Source organism: Lates calcarifer, linkage group LG23, assembly GCF_001640805.2.
Source record: "Lates calcarifer isolate ASB-BC8 linkage group LG23, TLL_Latcal_v3, whole genome shotgun sequence".
NCBI classification, from domain to species: domain Eukaryota; kingdom Metazoa; phylum Chordata; class Actinopteri; family Centropomidae; genus Lates; species Lates calcarifer.
Window position 1 is genome coordinate 3335979 of NC_066855.1, and position 24626 is coordinate 3360604.

Genomic DNA, 24626 nt, shown 5'->3' on the forward strand with positions numbered 1-24626 from the left:
TAAAGGTTCCAAACAATAAACAAATTGATACCTGGAGAGGGTCTTGCTTTTTCTAAAAGTGAGAATAGAAAACCAAACTGCCTTCTTCACCCCAGTAATTCCTGTACAGTCCCTTATTTACATGTATTTAAACTACAGCCTGAGCAAAACTGATACCAAGTGTTTCTTTGTGAAAGAACTGGCACCAAGAAACAAATCAAGCTGGACTTTTCACAGGTGGAAAATCAACTAGTCAGTGCTCTCTGGTGGACAAACCATGCACCTCAAAGCTCCACTCTTTATTATAAACAGTGTATTAATTAAGATTCCACACAATGTTGGAAACTTCCTCTGAGATTCTGCTCCATCATTTCTGCAGATTCATGCAGCTGATCTCCTGTTCTACCACATCCCAAAGGTGATCAGCAGTTCAGTCAGAGTCACTGAGATCACATTTTTCTCCATCCTGATGTTTGATACGAACAATAACTGAAGCTCAACAATAACAGATTTAAACGTGTGTTAAACGGTCTGAAAAAAGAGGCAACAATCAAGTATTTTTCCAACGGTACAAACATACTTTATTGTACAATTAATTTATTGGCAAAAAAAACAATCAGACCACCAAAATAACTTAAAAAAAAGAAACTAATGAAAATGGAGCAACAGTTATTTTTGCTTTTTCTCAGCAAGCACCAAAATTGTTAACAAGAGGAACGAAAAAGTGGTCAAAGATTCCATTTGAATACTAAACAAATATTTAAATAGTCTTATTTCCAGTCTCTTTTTCGGAGAAGAAATGATAAAAACAAAACTATTTGTTCAGTTGCCATCAGTTTGTACAGTGATTCAGTATGTTTACAACTATATTCATGTACATGAAACATTTCTTCAAAAGGATGGTATAATATACTCCACCGGCCTCCCCAGGGCAAACTGAATGACTGTCTGCAGTGTCTTTTTGCATCACCATAACATCTTTAATACAAAACAAAACATGTTTTATCTAATAATTCCTGTAGCTTCAAGTTTTATTTCCAAAAAATAAAATTAAATAATATATCTATATATAAAAGACAGTTTTTCCTTGTTTTTTCTTATAAAATAAGTCTCAAGATATATTGCCACCTGGTTCTGATGCGTTTCCCTCCCCCATACCCAGCAAGCCCAAACTTTTAGAGAAAAATAGTGAGCATGTGAATATTGTGTCTTCAGTCCTCTCCATAAAAAGCTAAATGACCAGATTTAAACTCATTCAGATCACACCTCTAAATCAACCCCTGACTCGGCTCTTCTTCTTCTTCGTCGTCATGCGGGTTTTCGCGTCTTTAAAAGTTTTGAGATTGTTTAGGTGTGTGACTCGTCGCAATAACCCCCGTCCCTTCCCTAAAACCTTGTCAAAAATACACAGAAAAAGGCGCATTGGTGCTTGTGACCTACTACACCCCATACTGTACCTTTTTAGAAAAAATCTCAATACTGTACAGTAGCTCGGGAGTACTTCTGTAGATTTTTTTTGTTTGTTTTTTTTGTTTTATTTTACACATACAGCAAATATCCAATCAAACAAGAGGGGAAACAAAGCAGCAGAAAATAACCTCTCTGCTCATAAGTTTTTAAAGTATGTACAGTTTTTTTTTACACCTTTTACTTTCATTACAAAAAAACAGTATCTAAGTCCACCATTTCTTACTTTGTACAGTACTAACATTGAATTAAACCTTGTGGCTGAGAGGCAGTCATGAGGATAAGGAACAAAAAGAGGGAAAGACAGAAAACAAAAAGGGAAAACATCGGGGTTTGAGGAGACAGGCAGGATTTTCAAACGTCTGCAGCCGAAAACTTTTTTAAATCGACCTCTTCTCCACGTCACAGTTCATAAACAAGGTTTTCATATATGTACACGCACAACCTTTTTAACATCAGCCAGCTTTAAAACAGAGGTTTAAAAATGCCTCCAGCTGGATGATCAGGCATTCAACAGTTCATCCCTCCTTTTTTTTGTTTGTTTGTTTTTGGGGGTGGGGGTCTGGGTGAAGGAAGGTGTACACATTCATAGGAGAACTGAAGGTGGAGAGGGTGGAGAGATGGCCCACGGGTCGGGTTAACGGATCTCAATCTGCTCTGCAGATCTGGCCATTGTCTGCGGAAAAATATGACCAAACCCTCCTTCAGTGTCGCCCGCTCTCCAAAACACTATTAAGGTTTTTAATTCAAACCTATAGACCGACAGGAAAAAAAAAAAAAAAACACGAGAGGGAAGCTGTGAAAATCAAACTGCATTTAACGCACCCTTCCACCCACCCATCAAATAAAATAAATTCTCTCTGTGAATATTTGCAATTGTTGAAAATGTACATCGCCATGAAAGAAGACTGTAACAGAAGATATGTTGATGCTTGTTTTATGATCCACTGAGGGGGGAAAAAATGAAATAAAATATACTTACTCTCTGCAAAATAGATACAATCATGACTGGGTATTTAAAGAGGAAAACAAAACAATAAAAAAAAGGTACATCGTGTCAACTCACTTTAATTTTTAGCCACGTTTAAAATCTTAAAAATATTCATAAAAAGGCAAAATTCTCAGTCCCCAAAAATATTGTGTCATAGACTTAAGGAAGAAATATCTTCAACCTGAAACACTGCCCTTCCACCTTTTTGTACACAATTGGCAAAAATATATAGATATATATTAACAGCAATAACTTACCATTGTTTTAATTTATTCATTTATTGACTTCTAAGATTTATGTTGCATCTCCCATAGGAAGGAAGCTTCAGTTCTTGTTTATACATCACAAAAATATTTAAATAAAAAATAAAAACTTCTAAAACCCCAAAGCCGTAGTCCCGCCTCGCTCTCCTCTCATGGCAGTTTGTCGTTTGGGGCGACTCGTCAGCGCATCAGGACAGAAAGACAATATGGAGTCAAGGCTACATAAGGTCTAAACTGTTGTGGTTCATGTTCGTTCCCAGCTCCTGGTTGTTGTTGCTGCTGTTGTTATTGTTCCCACCCAACATGTCCGACTGCCCCCCTTGTCCACCGTGCATCCCCGTCATCCCGCTCAGCTGGGACATGATGGAGTTCTGGTCTGAGCTAAACTGCCCGGGATCCACAGAGCCGCCCGGCTGCTGCTGAGATAACACCTGCTGCTGCTGGGGTTGTGGAGGCTGGGGCGGCGCCATGCTGGGGTGATGTTGGCTTAGGTGGCCCGGGTGGGGCGAGCCGGTCTGGGTCTGCGGAGAGATGCGATGAGGTGAGGGCTGGGGCTGGGAGGAGGGCTGCATGCGTGGAGACGGGCTGGAGTGCGGAGGCTGCGACTGCGGTCTCGGCGAGGGCTGGGGCGACCGGACCTGACTGCTGAGCGACCCCGCTGGACCGAGTCCTCCTTGTCCCTGGAGGTGGTGGGGGGACTGAGCCATCTGCTGCTGGGGACTCATGGGGCTGCTGTGCTGGGCTGGAGAGCCTCCACCCAGGTGCTGCTGCTGCAGGAGCCTCTGGTGGATGTTCTGGTGAAGCATGCCTTGGGTCGTCTGCGGCAGCGGGGGCCCACCGCCTCCTCCACCAACTCCACCTTGCTGTTGTTGTCCCTGCCCTGGTCCGACTTGTCCGGCCTGAAGTGGAGGTCCTCCTGGTCCTCCGGCACCTCCACCAGGCCCTCCGTCTTGTCCTTGAAGGCCACCCATTTGATTCTGCTGCTGCTGCTGCTGCTGCTGCTGCATCTGCATCTGGAGCCTTTGCTGAAGAGCAGCAGCCACCTGCGACATGGAGTTGGGGTAGCCCTGCTGCTGGCCCGGCTGTCCCGGCCCACCCTGCGGTCCTCCTTGCTGCTGCTGGGGACCCCCTACACCTCCACCCCCTGGCTGGGGTTGGGAGGAGGGGGGCAACCCTGGTTGTCCCTGTCCAGGCTGCATGAAGCCTTGCTGGCCTTGCTGCTGCTGGAACTGCCCGTGGTTTCCCATCTGCTGCTGCTGCTGCTGCTGTTGTTGTTGTTGTTGTTGTTGCTGCAGGTGTCTTCTCATCATCAACATCTCTCTAAACTGTGTGGGCATGTTGCCCATGTTGCCTTGTTGCCCTGCTTGCATCGCTCCCTGTTGTTGTTGTTGTTGTTGTTGCTGCTGCTGCTGCTGTTGTTGCAACGCAGCCATTTGCTGTTGTTGTAGATTCCCAGGCAACATCGGGCGCTGCTGCTGCTGCTGCTGCTGCTGTTGTTGCTGTTGTTGTTGTTGTAACTGTTGAAGCTGAGCCATGGTGGGCATATTCCCTCCACCTGCTCCACCCTGAACCATGTTCATCCCCGGCTGGCCACCCTGGTTCACATTAACCTGCTGCTGTCCATCCATGTTAGGGAGCTGGTTAGCCCCAGGCAACCCTCCAGCAGCCCCTGGGAACCTCACACCTCCAGGGCCCCCTTGTGGAGGCCCTCCTGCTCCTCCTGCACCACCCTGAGCACCTTGATACCTGGCTGCTCTTTGCCTGATAAACGCAGCCATAAGGGTTGGGTTGGAACGGAGGATGTTGAGGACTTGCTGCTGCTGAAGGGGTGAGCTCGGGGAGCGCAGAGTCCTCAGGAGGTCTTGGAGCGCCGCCTGGGGTAGGTTTCCTGCCCCAGCTGGACCTGTTATCTGAGTAGGTGCCCCTGCTGCCCCTCCTGATACGCCCATTACCTGCATCATCGCACGGTTTCCTGGTTGCGGCTGCTGCGGATTCATCGGCTGTTGCTGTTGCTGAGCGGCGGCTGGCTGCTGCTGCGTTGCCATGTGACTCATCATGCCTTGCCGTTGTTGAGGGTTCATGGCGGGCGCACCAGGACCCCACTGCTGGTTCGTCGGCTGAAGCTGTCCACCTCCTGCCTGCTGCACCTGCTGAAGCTGCTGCTGAACCTGAGGTGGCAGCTGCGACTGAGGACCACCTTGCTGCATCCCTGCTAGCATCCCCTGTTGCTGTGGGTCTAACATAGTCCTGCCAACAACTCCCTGAGCCTGGGGGGCCATGCCCGGGGTCCCCATGTGGGGCATGCCCATTTGGCCTGGGGTGTTCTGATGGTGAGGATGCGGGGGTATCATGCCGCCCTGTCCCAAGCCACGGATCTGGGCCTGCTGGGCCATCTGTCTCTGGGTCTCTGCTAGGCGCTGGATTTTTAGGGCCGTTTCTACAGCAGCCAGAGGGGGGCCTTGCTGTTGGCCTTGTACAGGTATGGACCCCTGGCCCTGGTTGGGTTGTTGCTGCTGCTGGGGTGGGGTGGCAGGACCCAATCCAGGTTTGCCCAAGGACTGGTGGAGAGGAGAGGCCCCAGGCGGTCTGGGGTTGTACGGAGGCAAACCACCAGGGTGCTGCTGCTGGAGTTGTTGGACATTGGGAGGCTGCTGCTGGAGCTGAGGCACCATCTGCTGCTGAGGAGAGTTCATCATCCCCCCTCCACCTCCTGGCTGAAACTGATGGAGATGGTGTTGAGGGGGCATGGCACCACCTGGCTGCTGAACCTGCTGTGGCTGGCCCGGAGTTGCCATTCCCCCCATCCCAACTCCCGGCTGCTGAGGAAGCGCCGGCATGTTCCCCTGGGTGGGCGTCTGTGGAGTAGGAGGCTGCGTGCCCACAGACGTAGGGGTACCGGGACCAGTCGCACCGTTGTTGGCTCCTGGAGAGGGCAGGCCGTTGCCCCCAGGAGGTCCTCCGGGAGTCGGCTGGCCCACTCTCTGCATGCTGGCCATCCTCCTCCTCAGCATCTGGGCTTGCTGGAGCCTGTGCTGCAGCTGCTGCTGGCGGAGCTTGTGCTTGATGTTTAGGCAGAACGGGACAGGGCACTTGTTCTCCTGACAGTGCTTGGCGTGGTAGCAGCACAGCGCGATGAGCTGCTTGCAGATGGGGCAGCCGCCGTTGGTTTTTCTTTTGCAGCCTTTTGTGTGCTGAACAACGCGTTTCATCTTCTGGCAGGACGGCAGAGAGCAGTTTGCGTTTCGGCACTGGCAGGCGTGGACGAGGGACTGGATGCAGCGCTGGATGCTGAGGCGACGAGAGTCTCCGGGGCTCTGGGTGGTGGCTGCAGCCTGGTTGCTGCTCTCATCGTCCAAACCGAGACCTAACTTCTCCATCTTGTGCTCGTGGCCCTTAGTGTTGTAACACGTGATGCAGAGGTCGTAATCCTGTGAGGGATGACACAGGTGATGGTTAGAAACGTTTTAAAGCGATGTGCAGCAGGTTTTACCGTAACAACCCTTCCCCCGCTCACCTCACAGACGGTACAGTGGAAACGAGTCTCCACGTGGTGCTTGCACTCGTTACAAGTGTAGACAAAGCGGTCCTGGCTTTGGTTATGCAGCTCCACCAACATGCACATGGAGCTCCACTTGGACCTCCTCAGCGAGCTGAACTCCAGGTGTTTGTCCCGGGCCAGTGTCAGGAAAGCATCGCGACCGTCCATGAGGTCACATGCCATCAGGGGATCTGGGTCTGAGATGGGGGGCAAGGCATTTGCCATGGGGCCTGCGATCAGCCGGATCACAAAGAACACCTGGGACAGGAAAAAGAAGGGAGAGCAGATGAGGAACAGATGAAATATGGTGTTTTAAAACTCACTCAGCACTCGATCTGCACTCACAGCCAATAACTCCTCGTACCTCTTTGTGTTTTTCCATAGTGGCATAGAGTTTCTGCGAAAGGTCATTGGAGACATTAGGCATCCCCGGCTTCTTCTTATTGGCTCGGCTCAGGCTGCTCTTGTTCTTACTCGTCTTCTTGTTATTCTTCTTCTTTGCATTTTTACTGTCGCCCTTTGTGTCCTGCACAAGAGAGGAAGGTCATGAACAAAATGCATATATGTAGGTTGTTCGGGGCCATGTTGGACAGATCGTGGCGTTCTTACATCTATACTCTCGTTGGAGGTGCTGTTCTCCTCCCTTTTCCTCTCCTCCTCCTCCTGCTCCAGCTCTTTGATGCTCTCCTCCAGCACATTGGGCCAAAAGTCACCCTCAAAGTAAGGCAGCTCCTTGGCACTGGTCAAACGATCCTCTGTTGCCTGCTTGAAGATGTCCTGTACGGGAACATTGGAAACAAAGTTAAGTGTTTTGCGAGGATGATTCAAATCACCTGTTACCAGCAGCTATACCACTGATGTTCATGTTCATGGCAGGGCTGAGGATTTATTATGTGATCTTCATTTTAAACAAGCGCTCTCTACCTTGTAGTCGTGCACTATCCGCTCTGCCACAGCTTTGTCCAACATCTTCTTGTACCATTCCTGAAGGCGTTTGGGCTTTGGGATCTTCTGATCTGCGGGGTGACAGTGGAAGATGTAGTCGTCCCCTTCACTGGGCGGGCAGGCCCAGATGTGGCCAGTGGTGTAGCTGCAGAGGACACAGACAGGACATGGAAAATGAGCATGATACATTTACAGACTAGCAAAAGTAAGCTTTGTGACTGGAAAGAGCTTGAGACCAAAATAAAAGCTTTCTTAGTGCAGGAGCACTCACCCCAACTTCTTGACGTATTCCAAGTACCCGATGAGGATTTCATGGTAAACTGCTGTTCTGAGAGAGCGAGGCCGAAAGAAGTGCACACTGTCCAGGTAGGAGATGTAAACTCGCCTGAGTGGGTGAAAGAGGAAATAATGAAAATATCACAGCTGCTGGAACTGGATTTAAAGTTTCAAGATTAAAGAAAAGCACTTGGTACAGTGATGTTCTTACCTCTGGTTGGGCTGAGGGCAGTCAGATCCATACTCCTGAACGTGCATACCAAAGAAGCAGACATCTGCTCCATCAATATCCTCAAATGCAAAAAGGGCTTTTGTCCTGTACGGGAAAGACTCCGACATCTCTCCACTGTCCACAAACCTGAAGGCGAGAATGAGGGTGTGTAAACTTACTGACTGTAAAAACATGAAGCTTAACAGCAGTTACTTTTAACATCCACAACTTCTTTACTAGATAAGAGAACTCTGTCCTGTAGGAGTGTGATGAGACACTCAGCTCACATGAACCAGATGAGACACTATTTTTAAGAAAACTTAAATGCAAAAAATAATCCAGGTGCATTTTGAAATGCCTGTGTATGAGTTTCTAACTTCGAACTGAAGCTGTGTGTGACCTTCAGTCTGAACTTTCCACAAATGGAACATAATAAAAACTGTAATCAAAGTACGGTTCAATACTCAAAGTGCAAACAGAGACTGACCAATTTTTTCTTCAAGCATGATACAGAGCTGAGAGATGGTTACAGCTACACAGCCGAGCCAAAGATATGTTCATGTTCTTTTTCAAGAACAGGTGTCTTCACATACTGCTCAAGTTAGCTGTGGTATACAGCACTTTTTTCTTCCAGTGCTAACTGAGGGGGGTGAGGGTTTGTGTCTCGTCTGTCACTCTGTCGCAGATGTCTCGCGAGACCGCTTCTCACCTCGGCGAGAAATATCGCCACGTTTTAATTTTGCGAGATCTTGTCACACCCCTACTGTCCAGGTTTCACAGTGGGAAATTTCTACAAGTGAAAAGATGTTTATGCTTGAGTCTGACTGTTTCTACGTCTCGTACCTGGACTTCATGCCTGGTTTAACCTCCACCACTTTATCAGAGACGTGGACGACGCGAATGGAGACTTCTCCAGACTCCAGGTGGTTCTGACGCTTCAAGAAGTCGTTCACCCTCGTCTCCAGGAAACTGCCCAACTTCGTCTGGGGCAACCCTGTGAGCGAGAGAGCCAGGCGAAACATTTATAACTTTAGTTACAAACAGCAGGGAGAAATATGACTTGTGTACTTGTGACGTACTGTGCAAAGCCATATAAAAACAGAAAGCTGGTGACAGAACTATAATTTTGTCTGGTATAATTTCTTTGGGTTTACCACATGTACATATGGAACTACAATTTCAGACTAGAGCTTCAGGTGACAACATGAGATAAATGTGTGACAGCAGCCTCATATGAATGGGTCAAACTGAACACATTCAATACACCAGTTTCCAGTATGAAAGGGATTTACAAGTGTAAAACAGAACATCGTGATAAACTGGGATAGAGCACTACCACTTACTTTTGGCAGAGTACTTGTTCTCTTTCCGCGTCTTATTCGTCTTCTTTAAGCAGCCGTCACACACAAAACTGAGGCACAGCAAACAAAAAAAGTGGTAAAATCAGCTGAACCGCATAAAGAAAACATTGACCTTTGATAACGACTGGAGTTAGGAAGAGTTACTCACCCTGAGGGCCAGATAGTTTCATTGTGCAGGACACAAATCTGGTGCATCCTGCGCCCACAGTCCATACATTCAACAAGCCTGAAAAAAAAAAAAGGACACAGATTAAAAATACAAATGACACATTTAAACCTTGAAAGATACAGTATGCTAACATACTGTATGACATTAGCAGGCTGTTAACTTACAGTTCAGGGTCCAGTGTGTCATTCTTCTTCTTCTCAAACTGATCCTTGTTTATTGATCTGAAATGAAAAGGTAGGACATCAATAAAACCATCAGGGAGAAGCTGCCACACAGTGAGTAAACAATTCAAATTAATCAGGCTTTAACGCAGACATTTCTCTTCACAATAATCTATTCTTTTCCTGACTTCAGCATCTTGACTTAATCTAATAATGTTTATTGCAGTGGTGTTGTGCTGTGAAATGGCTGTACCATTACACCAATCTGATCCAGCATCAGTGAGATGCACCAGAACAAGACAGATCCAAAAAATAGATTAATATATCTCAAAGGTAGGTAATTTAGCTCAGTATCCTGTGTTCACTTCAGGGATCACAGTTAAACTTGTTAAACAACAGTAGGAAAAAAACGCTAAAGAACTTCTATTATCTTGATTAACTTATTTAAACTTTTTATTATCTTAACTTCACTGGAGCTAATTAGTTACTGAAAAGGAAACATTTCAAAATGTCAGTATGAACGCTTTTAAAGTAGATTTTTTAAATGGAGTTAGCTTCCTTGTTCAGTACTTACGTCTGTGGCTGGGTGGGGTCGTCGCCCAGGGAAACCGTCTCTCCCTGGATCTCGTTGAAACACTTCTCACAGAAGTGGTACCTGTTAGCGAGAAGCCCAAATTTTGGTGAACTACACCGTTCCCCACAGCACAGTCAATCACAGACAGCGCATGGGAGGGCAGTCACCAAATGGTACAGGACATGGGCAAGGCAGGGTGCCACAAGCGGAGCAAGTGGGAAGGAGGAGGAGCGCAGGACAGCAGGAAGTCGTCATCGCAACAGCCAGTCATGATTTTGAAGGGAGGGGGGTGAAGGGGTGAGGGGGATGCGGGGGATGGGGGTGCATGGTTGGTCAAGGCAAAAGCAAGCCAATGTTGACATCACAGCCATTGGAAGGGAGGACAGACAAGTCATATGGACCAGGAACAAGACGAGACGAACACACAGCAGAGAAGCCGAGGCAAAGCACAGATTAGCAATTTGGACATGACAGGATGAGCAACAACAACAGCAACAACAACAACAACCATCACAGCTAACAGAGCAGGAGCAGAGTCAACGGGAGCTAAACAGGAGAACAGAACTGGAGCAGGAAGCTGTAGCACAGGACATAATACAGACACTCAACAAGTATGAACAAATAAGCACAGACAACTGCTCAGCTGTCCATTCAAGCAGTTCATTTTAAAGTCTGTCCTTTCACATTCCAGTAAGGTTTTCATTGGTGTGTTCAAAGACTGAAGGGTAGGAAGAATTAAAAAAAAAAAAAAAAGAGATAATGTGCTTTGGAATAGGTGGCAACAAAGCATTTTTTGCATTATTGCAGTTTGTTCCTCAAAGAAAATGCCCCATTAACACCTCAAACCAGTTCCTGTACCCACCAACAAATACTTTTTAAAAACATTCGGTGTCGAGCTGCTAAAAGATTTGTTTCTTGAAACAATGAACAACTTGAAGAATGTTAGGAGACAGACTGTTAAAATGCCAGTGCATTGGGAACCACATGAAGGTATAAAAATGGGGAACATGAAGTGAAGGGGAGCATTTAGGGAATAAGTTTAATCAGATGAAAAAACTGCTAATATCTACCTCATATTCTCTAATAGAGCACAATCAAATTAAACATATACTTATTTCAACAGGCAGTCTGTTTAATAATGTCCAGTTAACCTGTACTATAAACTCTTCCTCTTTTACTAGCCCTCCTAATTCAAACAGTTCCCTCCCTTCTTTATTACATGGGTGTTTCCCTCCCTCCATACCTGTTCTGGTAGCTGAAGTAAGCAGCGTCTCGGGGAATAGTGCATAGCTGCTTTCCATAGCAGCACAGTGTCTGAGGAGAGAACTCCAACTGGGGGACAAAAAACAAAGAAATGGGATAAGAAAATATTGTCTCTCCACCATCAACAATGATAACTGTGACGCAGAGCTCGGCTAATCCAGGGTAAACAAGATGTTACTGCGCTCCCAGTGTTAGTTTACATTAACTGGTTTGATAGAAACAGAGTGAAGTTACACTGGCTTATGTAATGACATGCAAAAAGTTCATCATATTAATAAGAACACTGTATATCCTATTGTGTGAGATTAACCTATAACCACACTGCAGCTGTACAAACCCCTGCTGAACTGAGCTAGTTTCTCTTTGGCTCGGTTTTGTTAAAAAAAAAAAAAAAAAGGTAATTACAGCTACCGACAAGCGCTACTTTGTTTTGTGTCATTGTCAGAAGTCAACCTTTCAGCCAGCCCCTCATAATAAGGGCCAATCGGTTTTGTTATTTGTCTGCAAAACCAAAAATAGCAGAGTCTAATGAGAGCTGAAATGCGATATGGCGGTGGTATGCCCAAGGCCAAATTTAGCTATGAACCCACTTCACTGCTTCCATTTTCAGATGTGAATGAGGGGAGTTAATTTCTGCATCTGAAACACACAAAAACCATTCGTATACACCACCATATCCAGGCATATTTCCTAGTGTAGATGTTATATTCAATGTATATATCAAACACACACTGCATTTCTAAGGAAGGCTCTGTTCACCTGTTGATATGAGTCCTAGCAGTGAGAAGAGGAACTACAACTCTCCTGGTTTCAAACTTTGAAACATTTTAAACAAGGAGAATAAAACATGTTTTTCTTTTTTCTGCCTGTTCTCTTGTGAAGTACAGATTTATTGTGGTGAATAGAGCAGCGAGTGTAACATTAAAAATACTGCGATAAGACTGAAAAAAAAAAAACAAGTTACGCAACATTTCTTCTTATCCCTGCACACTCTGGTTTCTATGATAAGATCACTCCTTACCAACACACATTTCCATTTCCACCCAGTTATGCAGCCCTCTGTCTCACCTTCCTGCCACAACAGTAGCCGAGGCTCTGCATGACGGGGTCGATCTCCTGCTCGAAAACCTCGGCCAGCTTGGAGCAGTACTTGTACACTCGGGATGTTTTGCGGTTGTAAAGCCACGCGTTGTTGAACATCAGCCAAATGTCATCCACGTACTGCCAGGGATCCTGGTACTGACCTACAAGCAAAACACAAAACACAGGATTGATGGAGCGAGAAGACTTTTCAAAGTCATGATAGTTTTCTAACTGAAGAAGTCAGATGACAAAACCTTGTAATATTCAGCACTAACCAGTGTCCAGCTTTCGCTTGATAGTTGATAAGTCCATGGGGTTCTTCACAATGTCAAAGTAGTCCTGCAAGACCATAATGTGTATGTGTCAGCGCTGAGCAGTTTTTGTGAATTCATCATGTACACAAGTAAACCGAGATGAGCTTCAACAGCTGTCAACAGGAAGTGGATTTCATTCCAAGTTCAACACAGATAACGAGAGTGCAGATTACACAGGGCTGAGGAACAAAAGGACCTCAGCAGGGATACATACAGGTATGCACAGCAGTTGTGGGTCAACGGGCATTCTGAATGGCAGAGACTCTGGATCTTGTCTGTAGAGGGATTCGAGAGTTGGCATCAGAGCCTGACGAAGCTCCTCTGGCTTGAAGACTGGGAAGAAAGGACGATCGTGGAGTAGATTAGGATCAAAGAGCTGTTATTTTCTATCAGTTTAACACTGCTTCAATCAACACTTTGGATTCCATGACGAAAAAATATACATAACAACCCAATTTAGATCAACAAACAATATACAGTGGAAACATAAGCTCTCCTTACTCTTCTTTTTCACTGGGGCCTGTGGTGCAGTTGTCTCTGAAGTCTCCTCTTCCTCTTTCACCTCCTTCTTCACCTCCGGTTTCCTGTCTTCCGTCTTCACGCCAGACGTCGGCACGGTTGTTGATGTATCCATGGGAACACCTTTACCTCCCTCTCCAGAACACTCCTCCTTCTTCAGCTCCGACTTCACAGGCTTCTCCTCCATTTTGAGGTTGCCGAGCTTCCCTCCTTTGGAGCAGCTGCCGGTGTCGCTCTCGTCCTCTTCGTCCTGCTGCTTGATCTCCATCTTGGGGTCGAGGTTTGCGGTCGAGGTGTTCGACTGTGGCTGCTGGGAGGAAGTGTCCAGGCTGCTGACAGAGGCTGGAGTCAGAGCCTGGCTGTCTGCTGGGAATGAACCCTTTTGGGACAACTGAGGAGAGAGACAGAAACAATGAATAAAGTGATGTGGAATGAGGTGAACTGGTTTTAATGTAAAATTTCTGATGCTGTAACACTGACCGGAGTGCGTGGCAGCTGAGCACCATGCGGCGTTGAGCTGGAGGCCAGTCCAGGGTGAGACGGAGTGGTGGAACCAGCTGGCGCTATATGCTGCTGCTGGAGGGACTTGTTAGAGCCTGGGCCCTGGCCATGCTGGTTTTGCTGGGGGGCTGGAGGTGGAGCCAGCTGTGTAGGGGTGTGAGGCTGTGGGGTCTGGGACCCAGCTAGTCTGGGTGGCGTTTGGTGAGGGGTGGGGGATCGGCTGTGGGCAGGGGAGGGCGAGCCGCCGCGGATGGTTGCCAAATGGGGGATGGAGTTGGTTTGCTGGTTTCGTGTTAGATGGAGTCATTGAGGAAGGAGGGGCTCCAACAGCTGAGTTTGGACCTCCGCCACCCACGCTCGGGGGACCCAGTGGCCCCACTGTGGAGACACCACTGGGACCGCCAGCTGAACCTGGCTGTGCCAGAGGACTAGCAACTGGAAGAGAAGGAGGAGTGCCCATCTGCGTCTGTGGACAGACGAGGACAGAGGGTAAAGAGATGAGTGACAGATGGAAAGGCTATACAGAAGCAGGGTCAATAAAAGGCATAATTCATGAGGAACATTAAGCATGAATGACATGAGATCATTCTTAGGTGTCGGGATGTGCGATACTGTGTCGCTGACAGGTATCATTGCTGTGCCAGTATCATTAGAAACAAAATGATCAAGACGAAACTGATATTATACAATTCGTGCTTCAATATCAACACTGGTCCTTTGTAAAAACATAAGTGTACCTCGCCACACGTCTACAGATAAAATAACTCCAGGCCAACTCACCTGTGCCATGCCTGCCTGTGCTCCGGGCTGGGTCATCCCAGGCTGAGCTGTACCAACACCTGGTCCTGAGCCAGGAAACTGTCCCTGGGACAGAAACTGGTTCTGTATCTGGTTCACATTGGGCTGTCCCATTCTGGATCCAACCATTCCCATCTACAAGTGTAAAAGGACACAGGCAGATTCTTAGAAACTCTTACTCAACTTTTTTTCTGCTGAGCAGTTTGAATGGTTGAATTTTTGTAAGTTAGTTTTTAAATTTTATTTTACATGGTGTGTTCAGTACCGACCTGGTTGCCAGGTGCTCCCATGGGGAGAGGAGGCGTAGACCTCTGGCCCATAGGCAGACCCATCTGATTGAACTGATTCATACCTGACAAAAACACAAAGACCGTTATGATGCATATGATACATTTCATACGGACAGTACAGTACATTGTGTGTTTAAGTTCTTAAATAGTTTACATTCATGTGCTGTAAGAAGTGTGTCACAATACAGTGTAAAAAGGGAAAAAAATATCACAATCCCACATGCAATTACTAGAAACCATTCCGATGAATATGTTATCCGTCACTTAAATTGTTGACTTAAACTGGTGAACTGAACAGAACGTGTCCATGTCTCCTGCAGTCTTTACCTGGGCCTTGCATCCTGTTGACCATCTGATTTGGTCCGGCCGGTCGCACCATGGATGGGTCAGGGAGGGGACCGTCTGTAAAAAACAGAGGCAGGAGATTAAGAAAATCCCACTGTCACAAGACAGAAGGAAAGATGGAGCTGACCCTAAACTAAGCATGTGCGGAGAGCATCTTTTAAAACGTCTGTGGGAAAGTTCATCGACAACGAACAAACACAGTTTCCCATGAGTATGAGAGAACTCACAGAAGAAATTATCTAATATGATACAAGTAACACTGCTGTGACAAATAAGCAGTCACACACTGTAGCTTGTATTAAATCTGATGCCCGAGTTGAGATACAAACAACGCTAAAATGTCACAATGTCGCATTCCGTTGGATTAAATTATCATTCACATGAATGCGTGCTGCCCAGCATTACATTAGCTCATCCAAGTCTACATATGCTGCATGTCCCACTCACTTGGAGGCAGTCCAGCACCGGGCTGACCCATGCCGGCGGGCCCAAGGCCCAGACCCTGCTTCTGGAGCCGGGTCCTCCTCTTCTCCTCCAGCTCCTTCTGGATCTTGTAGATTTTCTCCGCTAGCAGGTGATAGTACTCAGCCTGTCATAAAGAGTGGGACCAGACAGTGAAAAATTTGAACATGGAGGAGCAGTAGGAAAACAGTAGTACTGAATCAATGTCTACTGCTGCAAACTAACAAGGTTTTTAAAGAACTCTAACGATGAAACGGTAGCAACAGGATAAAGCCATCCATAATTGAGAATTCCTTCAGGTCTTTTGGTGCGACAAAGCTTTGCTTTACCAGCTGCAGTAACCTTAGTACTTAATCTAGTAATTCAGACTCACATGCGCTAGGTTTGCAGCCACATCCTGCAATGGCACACAAGCTGTGAAATTTTTAACTTTTGAAACCAACCTATAACTGACAGAGTGACTTAGCAGCTGGCTATAGCCGCCAAATGACAGGCTTCCCAAAAGTTTCCCCCTTTCACACTGAGCTAAAAAAGAGAGCAACTTACTCGACTGTTGGCTGACTCATACATGTCTCCCTCAACTTTTCTGGCATACGCCACCAGGTTCTCCATTCGACGGTCCTTCAGGGCGGCAGGATCTGGAGTCGGAAAAATGGCCTGAACACTGTGGATGGGAGAATGAACAGAGAGGGAAAGGAAAGGGAAGAGAAAAGGGGGAAGTAGGTGAAAAATTATGTAACTGTTGACTCCTGTCTCAGTGAGAGAATTGCTTAAACATGACTTGTCTTTCATGTTGATAAGGCACCTAAACCCTAATCATTTCTGTGGGGGTATATGTGTGTACCTGGTGTGTGCACATGAGTGTTTTAGGGAAGTGCCATGGCCCCAGTGTTTATTGTGGTTAACATTTCTGATCGTCAGCACTAAATATCTTGTTATGCTCTGACTGTAGCACAGTTATTGAGAAAGCTATAGGCTTACTAAGATTACATGCAAGTGACATAAAGTAAAAAGTAGAGTTCTTCTTCAGTACTTACAGTTTATGTACCAAGTGGTTTCGTAGGTCCTGCGTGATGTCCTCGTGCCAGCTTTTCCTCATGCCTGTGGCAGACGGAGGGGCTGCTGTGGGCAAGGAGCCGACCCCACCGGCATCATTCATCAGACTGGGGGAAGACAGATGGGTACACATTTAATGATTAACCTCTTAAAAACACAGATTTGTGCTATAGTCTGGTGGAAACTGGTGTGGTATGTTTTGGTGCTCACCCTTGGTTGTTCACATTCAGGTGCATCATGGTGTCCTGCAGCAGGCTGGCTTGTTGGTTCTGAGGTGGAGCTCCCACACCTCCATTGACTCCCATAGGATTTGCACCTACATGTATGAAAGGACGGGACATCGTAAGTTTGCAATCCTTGTGTTCCTCCACCAGTTACATACCTCACTCTGAGACATGTGTTGAATGTCTTTAAACTACGTGGACTAAAAAACATATTCCTGAGGTCCAGATCAGACAGACAGTATCAACAAGGCTCCTTTATTTCTTTACCCATTGTCCTCTGAGAGAAGCTTTTGATAGCTGACAATAAGCAACCACTGAAAGGCCACTTGAAGCATCTTATTCTCCAATTCTGAAAGTCCTTTTAAACTCTTGTCTGCTACACTCTCAGCGCTATCAGGAGCATTTAACAGTATGTGTTTCTACTGAAAACACCTGGAGAGGAAAACAAGTCAAAACGCAAATCTAGCTCACCCATAGGATTCAGAGGCCTCATGCCAGCCTGGCCTTGCAGGCCTTGGTTGGGCATATTGGGCTGGGCAGTCTGAGCTTGGATCTGGTTGCCCTGGTACGTGAGGCCCAGGGCTGCGTAGGCTCTCTCTATGGAGCTGGGGTCGATCTGGCTCGGTGGGTTGAGGTTGGGAGTGCTCGGTTGGCCACCGGGCACGGCCCCCAGAGAGCTGCCCAGACCTGCACCGGCCCCACCAAGCAGAGCTGTGAGGAAATAACAAGAAGAGAGCAGAGGATTAATTATACATCTGATGCTCAACAGAAAAGCTTCAGAACAATGTGGGTAGCAGTCCAGGACAAAGAAAGGAAAACCTTTGCAAACATTTAACACATAAAACAAGTAAAATTGATGATAATATAATAATGACACAATATGATAAAGTCATTAAAATGTACAGTGTGGAGGAAACTAAAGGAAAGGTATAGCATTGTTTGGTCAGATACAGACACTCACACTGCGGGTTCCTCTTGTCCCCAGCGTTCTTCAGCGGCAGGCAGACAGGGCAGTCATGTCGCGTGCAGTTCTTCCAATGAGAGATGATCTGCCTCGATGATGCACAGTGAGCAACTGAGGATGAAAAAGGGGCAGAAAGAGTGGGGAAAACACAGAGGTGTATGAAGGGGGGAGGAGGAGGAGAATGAGGCAGAGGAGCAAAGAATGAAACAAAGTGAGGTCAAGGGAGAAGAAGAAATTCAATGAAATTAGAGATGCTTGCTCCTTATAAAATAAGGCTGGTGTTGTTTTGTTGTTTTTATTAGTAGCAGAAACCCAAACTATAACCAAAATATGTGTAGAGCTTGTGCACTTGCTATAGCATTACACTGGGGGACATGCACTGTAGTTTAATTCACTCATCCTGTCAGTCTGTAAAGCAGTGTAAACAATAAACCTCATCCCTGTGCATGCACAGGAAAGAGAAAATAAAAAATGCAGTCACTGTGTTGTTTCAGACCATGTCCACTGTAATGACCAATAACAACCAATAAAATTACTTCTTTGTGTCGGACGGGAGGAGCTCTATAGCAACATGGTACAAACATTATCAAAGTGGATTCAACATTTGCCGTTGCTTGTTCGTGGAAATATAAAGGAGAAAATACCTGCATGTAATCCATGAGAACATGATAAAATCTCTGTAACAAGCCTGCTTGTCAAACACAGTGACACATCATAGCTATAAACTGAGCACAGGAGCATGTAGCATCCCTTCTACTCACCCTGACAGGACTTGCCAGCCTGGCAGTGAGTCATGTGGTTGAGAACGTTCTTCATAGTGCGGCAGTGGGGCAGGTTGCACTGCCGGACTTCACCGTTGGCCTGTTCCCTCCGCTGGCACTTGTGTGCGTGAAGCAGGAGGACCAGTTGCTGCTGGATCAGCTTGCGCTTCTCAGGGTCAGCTGTGGGTGGTGCACCAGCTGCGGCAGATGCTGCAGAAACCTGGGTACCGGGACCCACTAGACCTGCCTGAGCGTTGGGCACCATCCCTGGAGCTCCTCCCACAGGTGCACCAGAGGGACCGCCCACACCTGCCTGTGACTGCTGAGAGCCCTGGTAAGTAAAGAGGGGAGGTAAGACACAGATGTGACAAGAGATTTAAACAAACAGGAAATAGGGATGCATGAGTGGGAGTCAATGAGGGTGTAGGAAGAAAAGAGGAGGAGCAGAATAAGAAGAGATAAGGTGGTGGTGAATTTGCCAAGTGAAGTGAAAGAAAACAGGTAATACAGGGTACTGCAGAGGTGGAAGTTGAGGTTGGAGGTGAGACTTAAATCATATTCTTGTATCTGACAAACATTTTTACAGTCAGTTCCCATTTGCTCCCTACCATAGCAGCCATTCCTTGCATGGGCTGGTTCTTCTTGTCCACGTTAAACTGGGCCAGGCTATTGGCCATGGGGCCTTTGTTCTGGAGCTGAGGGCCCAGCCCTGTGCCTCCCAGACCTTGATTTCCCTGCCCTGCATACGGACCTCCGAAAGGCCCCCCTGGGTTCCCCATCATCCCCATCTAGGAGCAAAAAAAGGGAAAACAAGAAGAGACAGAGAGGAGTTAGTTTGAATGATTAAGACTGAAAGAGAGTGACAGCTGACAATTAACTTTTGTAGTTTCATAATTTCACTGATGTTGTAAGTGACAACATTTGACATGTGGCATTATTTTGTGCCCTGGAAGTTTGCAACATCATCTACCAGTGTCGCTTTAAGATCTCAAATCTTAGCTGTTAAATGACCAGGACCTGTGGATATTTCCTGACACCATGAACTCAGAGCAAAAGTTAAAAGGGACACTTTCATCTTGCAAAAAACTAAAGAACATTAAATCACATTCTGTTTATATGACTTGCATTTCCCATTAGAGAGAGATAATATACTTCTAATTCAGTTAACCTGGTCACAGCTTCATGTTGTATGTAATTAAATAATTAGAAAATCATTTAAAACATATGCAAGTCAAGATTTAACATCCGCAGCAGTAACAGCAGTCAGCAGAGTGCATGACAGCAATCTGAAGAATAGTTCCTCTTTTCTTCCTGCACACAGACGGGGTTTTCAGTCATTTTAAAAATCACAGATTAACTCCTCATCAGTATACCATCTCTTTCCTCACCTCCTTACTCATTCCATCATCTTCACAAGCTCCTTTTTCTTTTTAAACCAGACACCATCTCAATGCTTTTGATGTCTACGGCTAAATCAAACACCAGTGTCTCCACCACATTCATTGAGCAGCAGCAGCAGCCTGCCACCACTGCAACATTTTTACTGTCACTCCCGCGGGACTGTCAATCACACGAGCAGAGCAGTTTTTTGCCACTTCAACTATGAGCATAAGCATGCTGTGCATTGCTCATTGGCGTTAAAATACAAACTGGAGATATGGTTATGGACCAAAAGTGCTACTTTAGCGAGCAAAATTGAAGCCTGAAGTTAAAGGAACAAACAACAGCAAAATGTAATTTGTGAAAAGGTTTTTCACATTAACATCTGGTCGTATGGTCTTTATGGATCATCAGGAGTCAATCATGCAAAAATGAGCTGCCATGAACTGAACTTTAACTTGATAAATAATGAAATGTAAGTGGTTGATGGGGAATATTAAACAATGTTGATAGGAAAACAACAACATTTCTATAACTGTACCTTGTTCATCGCTCCAGGCTGCTGCCCTCTCATCCCCGCTTGGCCCCCAGCTCCCTGCTGTTGTAGGGTCTCAGCCAACAGGTTGCTGTTGCCACCCATCCCCTGATTCCCGAATCCCATCCTGGGGGAGCCATTCATCACCTGGTTCCCAATCATTCCTGGCTGCTGCTGTCCGTTATTGCCTTTCTGCTGCGCTCCCATCATGGCCCTGTTCATGCCGCCCATCATTCCAGCTGCAGCATTCTGCTGCTGCTGCATCATGCTGGCCTGCTGTTGAGGGGAGAGGTGCTGCTGCTGCCCCTGGCCCATCATTTGCTGAGGTCCCTGGCCAGGGGATGCTTTCATGTTTGCCAGGTTATGCGCCATGGCAGCGGGGCCTCCTGGACTGCCCATGGCTCCTTGGTGCCCTTGCGGGGTTGAGGTGGGCGCCCCTGAACGCAAAAGCTCGGACAGCTGTTTGTGCTTGGCCACCGCATCCTTGGCCTCCGGGACCCCCTCCAGGGCCAAGCCCAAGACCCATTCCTCCTGCTCCTCCACTGCCTCCTCCAGGACCCAGCCCTGTGGGTCCTCCCAGAGTGGTGTGCAGCTGGTTGAGGTCCCCACCATTGACCAGGCCTGGTTCATTAGAGCTGATGAGCTCGTCTGGGAGATCATGCTCCAAGTCAAACAGCGAGCCGAAATCTGAAATGGAGAAGACATGCAAAGTTTAGGAGAGGGGAGACAATGAGATGGGAGACAAAACAGGGAAAGGGTGAGAGGAGGACAATAAGGGCCACAGCCATGTTAAGCTGGTATAATCCTTCATTTTTCAGCATGACTGAGTGAAAATGCAATTGCATGCTTGACATTAAAAACTGATAAAAGCTGTTTAGAGGTGTATGACCAGTTTTCTCCCATCAGAAATTAATAACATGTCATTAAGCACAGCACAGCTAAAGCACAGAAAACTACAGATGAAACCCAGAAGAACTTGCGTGTATGCATGTGAAGCTGCGACACAAACTTATACACAAACATACATGCCCACCTGGTGTGTCTGCACACAGACCCCTGACCAGTAAAGTGATTCAACATGTTGCAAAGACAGGTTTGTTCAGACAAGGTGACAAATGGACCATTTCAAAGGAGCAACGCTACAAAATGGAGACAAGTCGGCAGAGACGCACATTTAGTTTGTTTACAGAGTTAAACAGGACACAGCCTAGGAAAGATAGAGAATGAACACCACGTATCTTTAAGATAAACATCAAGATCAAAAACCACACAAACACAAATTTCTCAAACTACGGAGACTGATTTTGTCCTAATTTCTGTTCCCGCCAATGTTGACACATCAATTAGTTGCTCAAGTCATTCTTCAAGTTACAAGACATTTACTCATTACACATGACAACAGTGAAATGTGTTATTTTCCTGTTTCATTTAACTACAAACTGAATCGATGAACCGATGAAAATACCACAGCTCAGGTCACTTGTGACTCCTCTCTTTTTTATTTTACACGTTGATGAATCTGCAGTTGCAGTACCAGCCTTTAATTAACTAAATCTTAAATTAAACGACTTAAAGTCATCAGAAGCAAATGTTATTTACAAACTGACAGCATGCAAAGAACGTGTACCAGTTTCTCACCACATGCTTTTATTCCCCAGATTGACTATCAACACTCTGCATGGGAGTGTCACAATTAATCTTGGAAGACATTACATTTGAGTGCAATGAAACGCATCCTCATGTACAAATCATTTCCCTGACAGCACTGCACTAATCCTCGACATATATCATGCAAAGGTAACGTAAATGTGTGCAACAAAAGTCCACATTTCCACAGATGCTGGCTGCCACTAACAACCTAAAGCTGGGTAAACAGCCTAACATTCAACTGTTCGTTGTAAAATGACAGAGTGAATGGTTAAGTGATGAAATCTGGGTGACTATTTCATACTTGGAGCAGTTATTTGCTCGCTAACTCGTTAACATCGCAGTGGCTGGACATGGCGCTGTCCATGCTCCACAGTTTTGTTCTCAGGCCACTATTCCAGCTGCTGCCACACGCCATCCACAAAAAAACACACACACCAACAATGGCAATTTGAGCTTAACAATCAGTCGGACCCGTGGGCCTAAATTTAGCTCTCCAACACGGTTAGCACCGTCGGCAACCTCTGCTTTTCGCTAACACTATTAACGGTAGCTACCGTTTGTTGGAAAAGGGTCCGAGTTATGATGGGGCAAAACAACAGATTGTTTTAGACGTTAGAAGCCGTAAAACTCGGGTAACCGTATGGGTGTCGCTGTGACTGTCAATTTGACACAACTGTAAGACACGACAAACTTTATCACAAGTTGGCTCGGCATTGAGCTTATTACTAGCCCGGCTAAAGTAGCCATTAGGCACGGGACCGTCAGTTGAGGACCCGCATTCAGCTAGCTTGCCTAGCGTTAGCCGAATGGCTAACAGGGCTACCTCCGGCTAAAATGGCTGTTAGCATGCGAGCTAGCTGGGGGAGCTCCTCTTCACGTCCGACACACACACTCGCTACTAGCACGCTAACATTAGCAAGCTACGACAAAAACAGAAGAGTAATCCCGCGTCTTCTTCCTCTTTCAAGTACACACAAGACGCCGAAAAACAACAAACTTAACGAATAACACCGTAACAAATTATATCATTAAACAATACTTACCATTTCCATCGCTGGCGGAGGCAGAAAGTGCCGGAGAGGAGAGTTTAGGCCTCTTGGCTGAAGGCGGGCCAGAGTCCAGAACGTTCTCGGCCATATTTTTTCGAAATAAAAATATATAAAGTATCCACAATTGCAGACGTTTTCACGCCCTTAGAAGCTCATTCCTTTTCGTTTCCAATATTGCGACTTTTCCCCCTCCTTTTGGGGGACTAAGAGGGGGAAAGTCCCGTGTACAAATTACTCCTCTTTCCCTGGGTTCGCCTCTCGATTTCAGCCTCGGCGTATATCAACCCCCCTCCCTCCCTCGTCGGATTTTTTGTTCTTTATAAATTTCTGCCAGCGGAGGAGGAGGGGGTCGGTGAAAGTAAAGGGGGAGACACACGTAGCGGCTTCCCTCTAAACTTACACAGCCTCTTCGGATGTAAATAAACCGTCCCCGGGTCTCTCTCCCATGGTTGCATCCGTCATTTCAGCCTCCTTTCCAGCGGAGTCTGGATGAAGATAATGTCGGGCAGAAAAGGCTTGTTTGCCTGCGAAGTGATGGTGGTGCTGCTGGTGGCAGCGGGTGAGGATGAGGGGATGCAAATAAAAAAATAAAGCTGACAAATGTGCAGCTGCAACGGCGGATAAAGTACAGTGCTTATCCACTATGCTTTGCACGTAAAAGGAAAAAAAATACAAAAGTTATTATAATGAAACTCATCTGCGCAGGAACGTGAACTTGCATCTGCTTTTTGTGGAGGTTTGTCTGCAAAGCTTAAAGTTGGATCGTGCTCAACAGTTACCTTTAAATGCAAGTGATTAAGTAGTTAATCAGTTTTACAGGCATTGCTTTTAAAAAGGAGCAGGTTAAAACACGTGCTGCAACTTTTCTTTTCAAGTGCAGCAGACCGACATGGAGTCACAAACACTGACTTACTGTGTGTCTGACTCTCAGGAAAGACTTGGTTTAACTCAATAACTCAGGAGTTAACGTTCACTAAATTAAAGACCCAGTCCAGTCGCCCCCCATTTTTCTTTCTTTTTTTTCATTTGTTTGCTTCCTCATAGGCAAAATGGTGGCTTCGTGCAGAAAGTTTTCAACACACACTAATGTAGTTTCCTTGGCCCGTCCCTGTGTGTAGGACTCTCCTTGTTTGACTCCTCTTTTTATTAGTTTTCAGTTAAAAATCATTCTCCTGTCCTGTTCTTGCACTTGAACAGTCACCTATCTACTTTAATACCTGCTACACTGCACTGTTTTAACTGTGAAATACATGTTAGACCACACTATCTGGTGCTTGTATTTGTGTATTTTTTATACGTATATATTTCCTTTTTATTGCTGTTGGTCTTTGTGAGTTACCAAACACATTTAATTGTACAACTATAATGATGATTTACTCTTATTCTTGTGTTCAGATTTCTCTTGTGGAACGCACTAAATGAAACAGTTCAAGGGAAACACTCAACATCATCCCAGAGTTTTGTACCTTTTCTCATTGAAGAGCAATTGCCTGTTTG

General features: G+C 46.1%; 1 protein-coding gene across 1 annotated transcript; it reads right to left on the reverse strand.

Moving 5' to 3' along the window:
* Positions 1-534: 534 nt before the first annotated feature.
* ep300a (E1A binding protein p300 a) lies at positions 535-23805 on the reverse strand. Its single transcript, XM_018685434.2, is given in 33 exon segments — positions 535-6128; positions 6215-6496; positions 6603-6764; positions 6848-7015; positions 7163-7328; positions 7455-7568; positions 7671-7817; positions 8514-8664; positions 9014-9081; positions 9180-9257; positions 9365-9421; positions 9936-10046; positions 11179-11267; positions 12267-12442; positions 12557-12620; positions 12810-12928; positions 13097-13505; positions 13595-13897; positions 13899-14081; positions 14396-14548; positions 14683-14765; positions 15031-15105; positions 15496-15637; positions 16057-16174; positions 16548-16673; positions 16777-16882; positions 17262-17501; positions 17752-17865; positions 18516-18846; positions 19124-19303; positions 20437-20929; positions 20931-21117; positions 23124-23805. Coding segments are annotated over 33 exon segments (8499 nt in total). The 5' UTR covers positions 23218-23805; the 3' UTR covers positions 535-2918.
* Between the last annotated feature and the right edge of the window lie 821 nt (positions 23806-24626).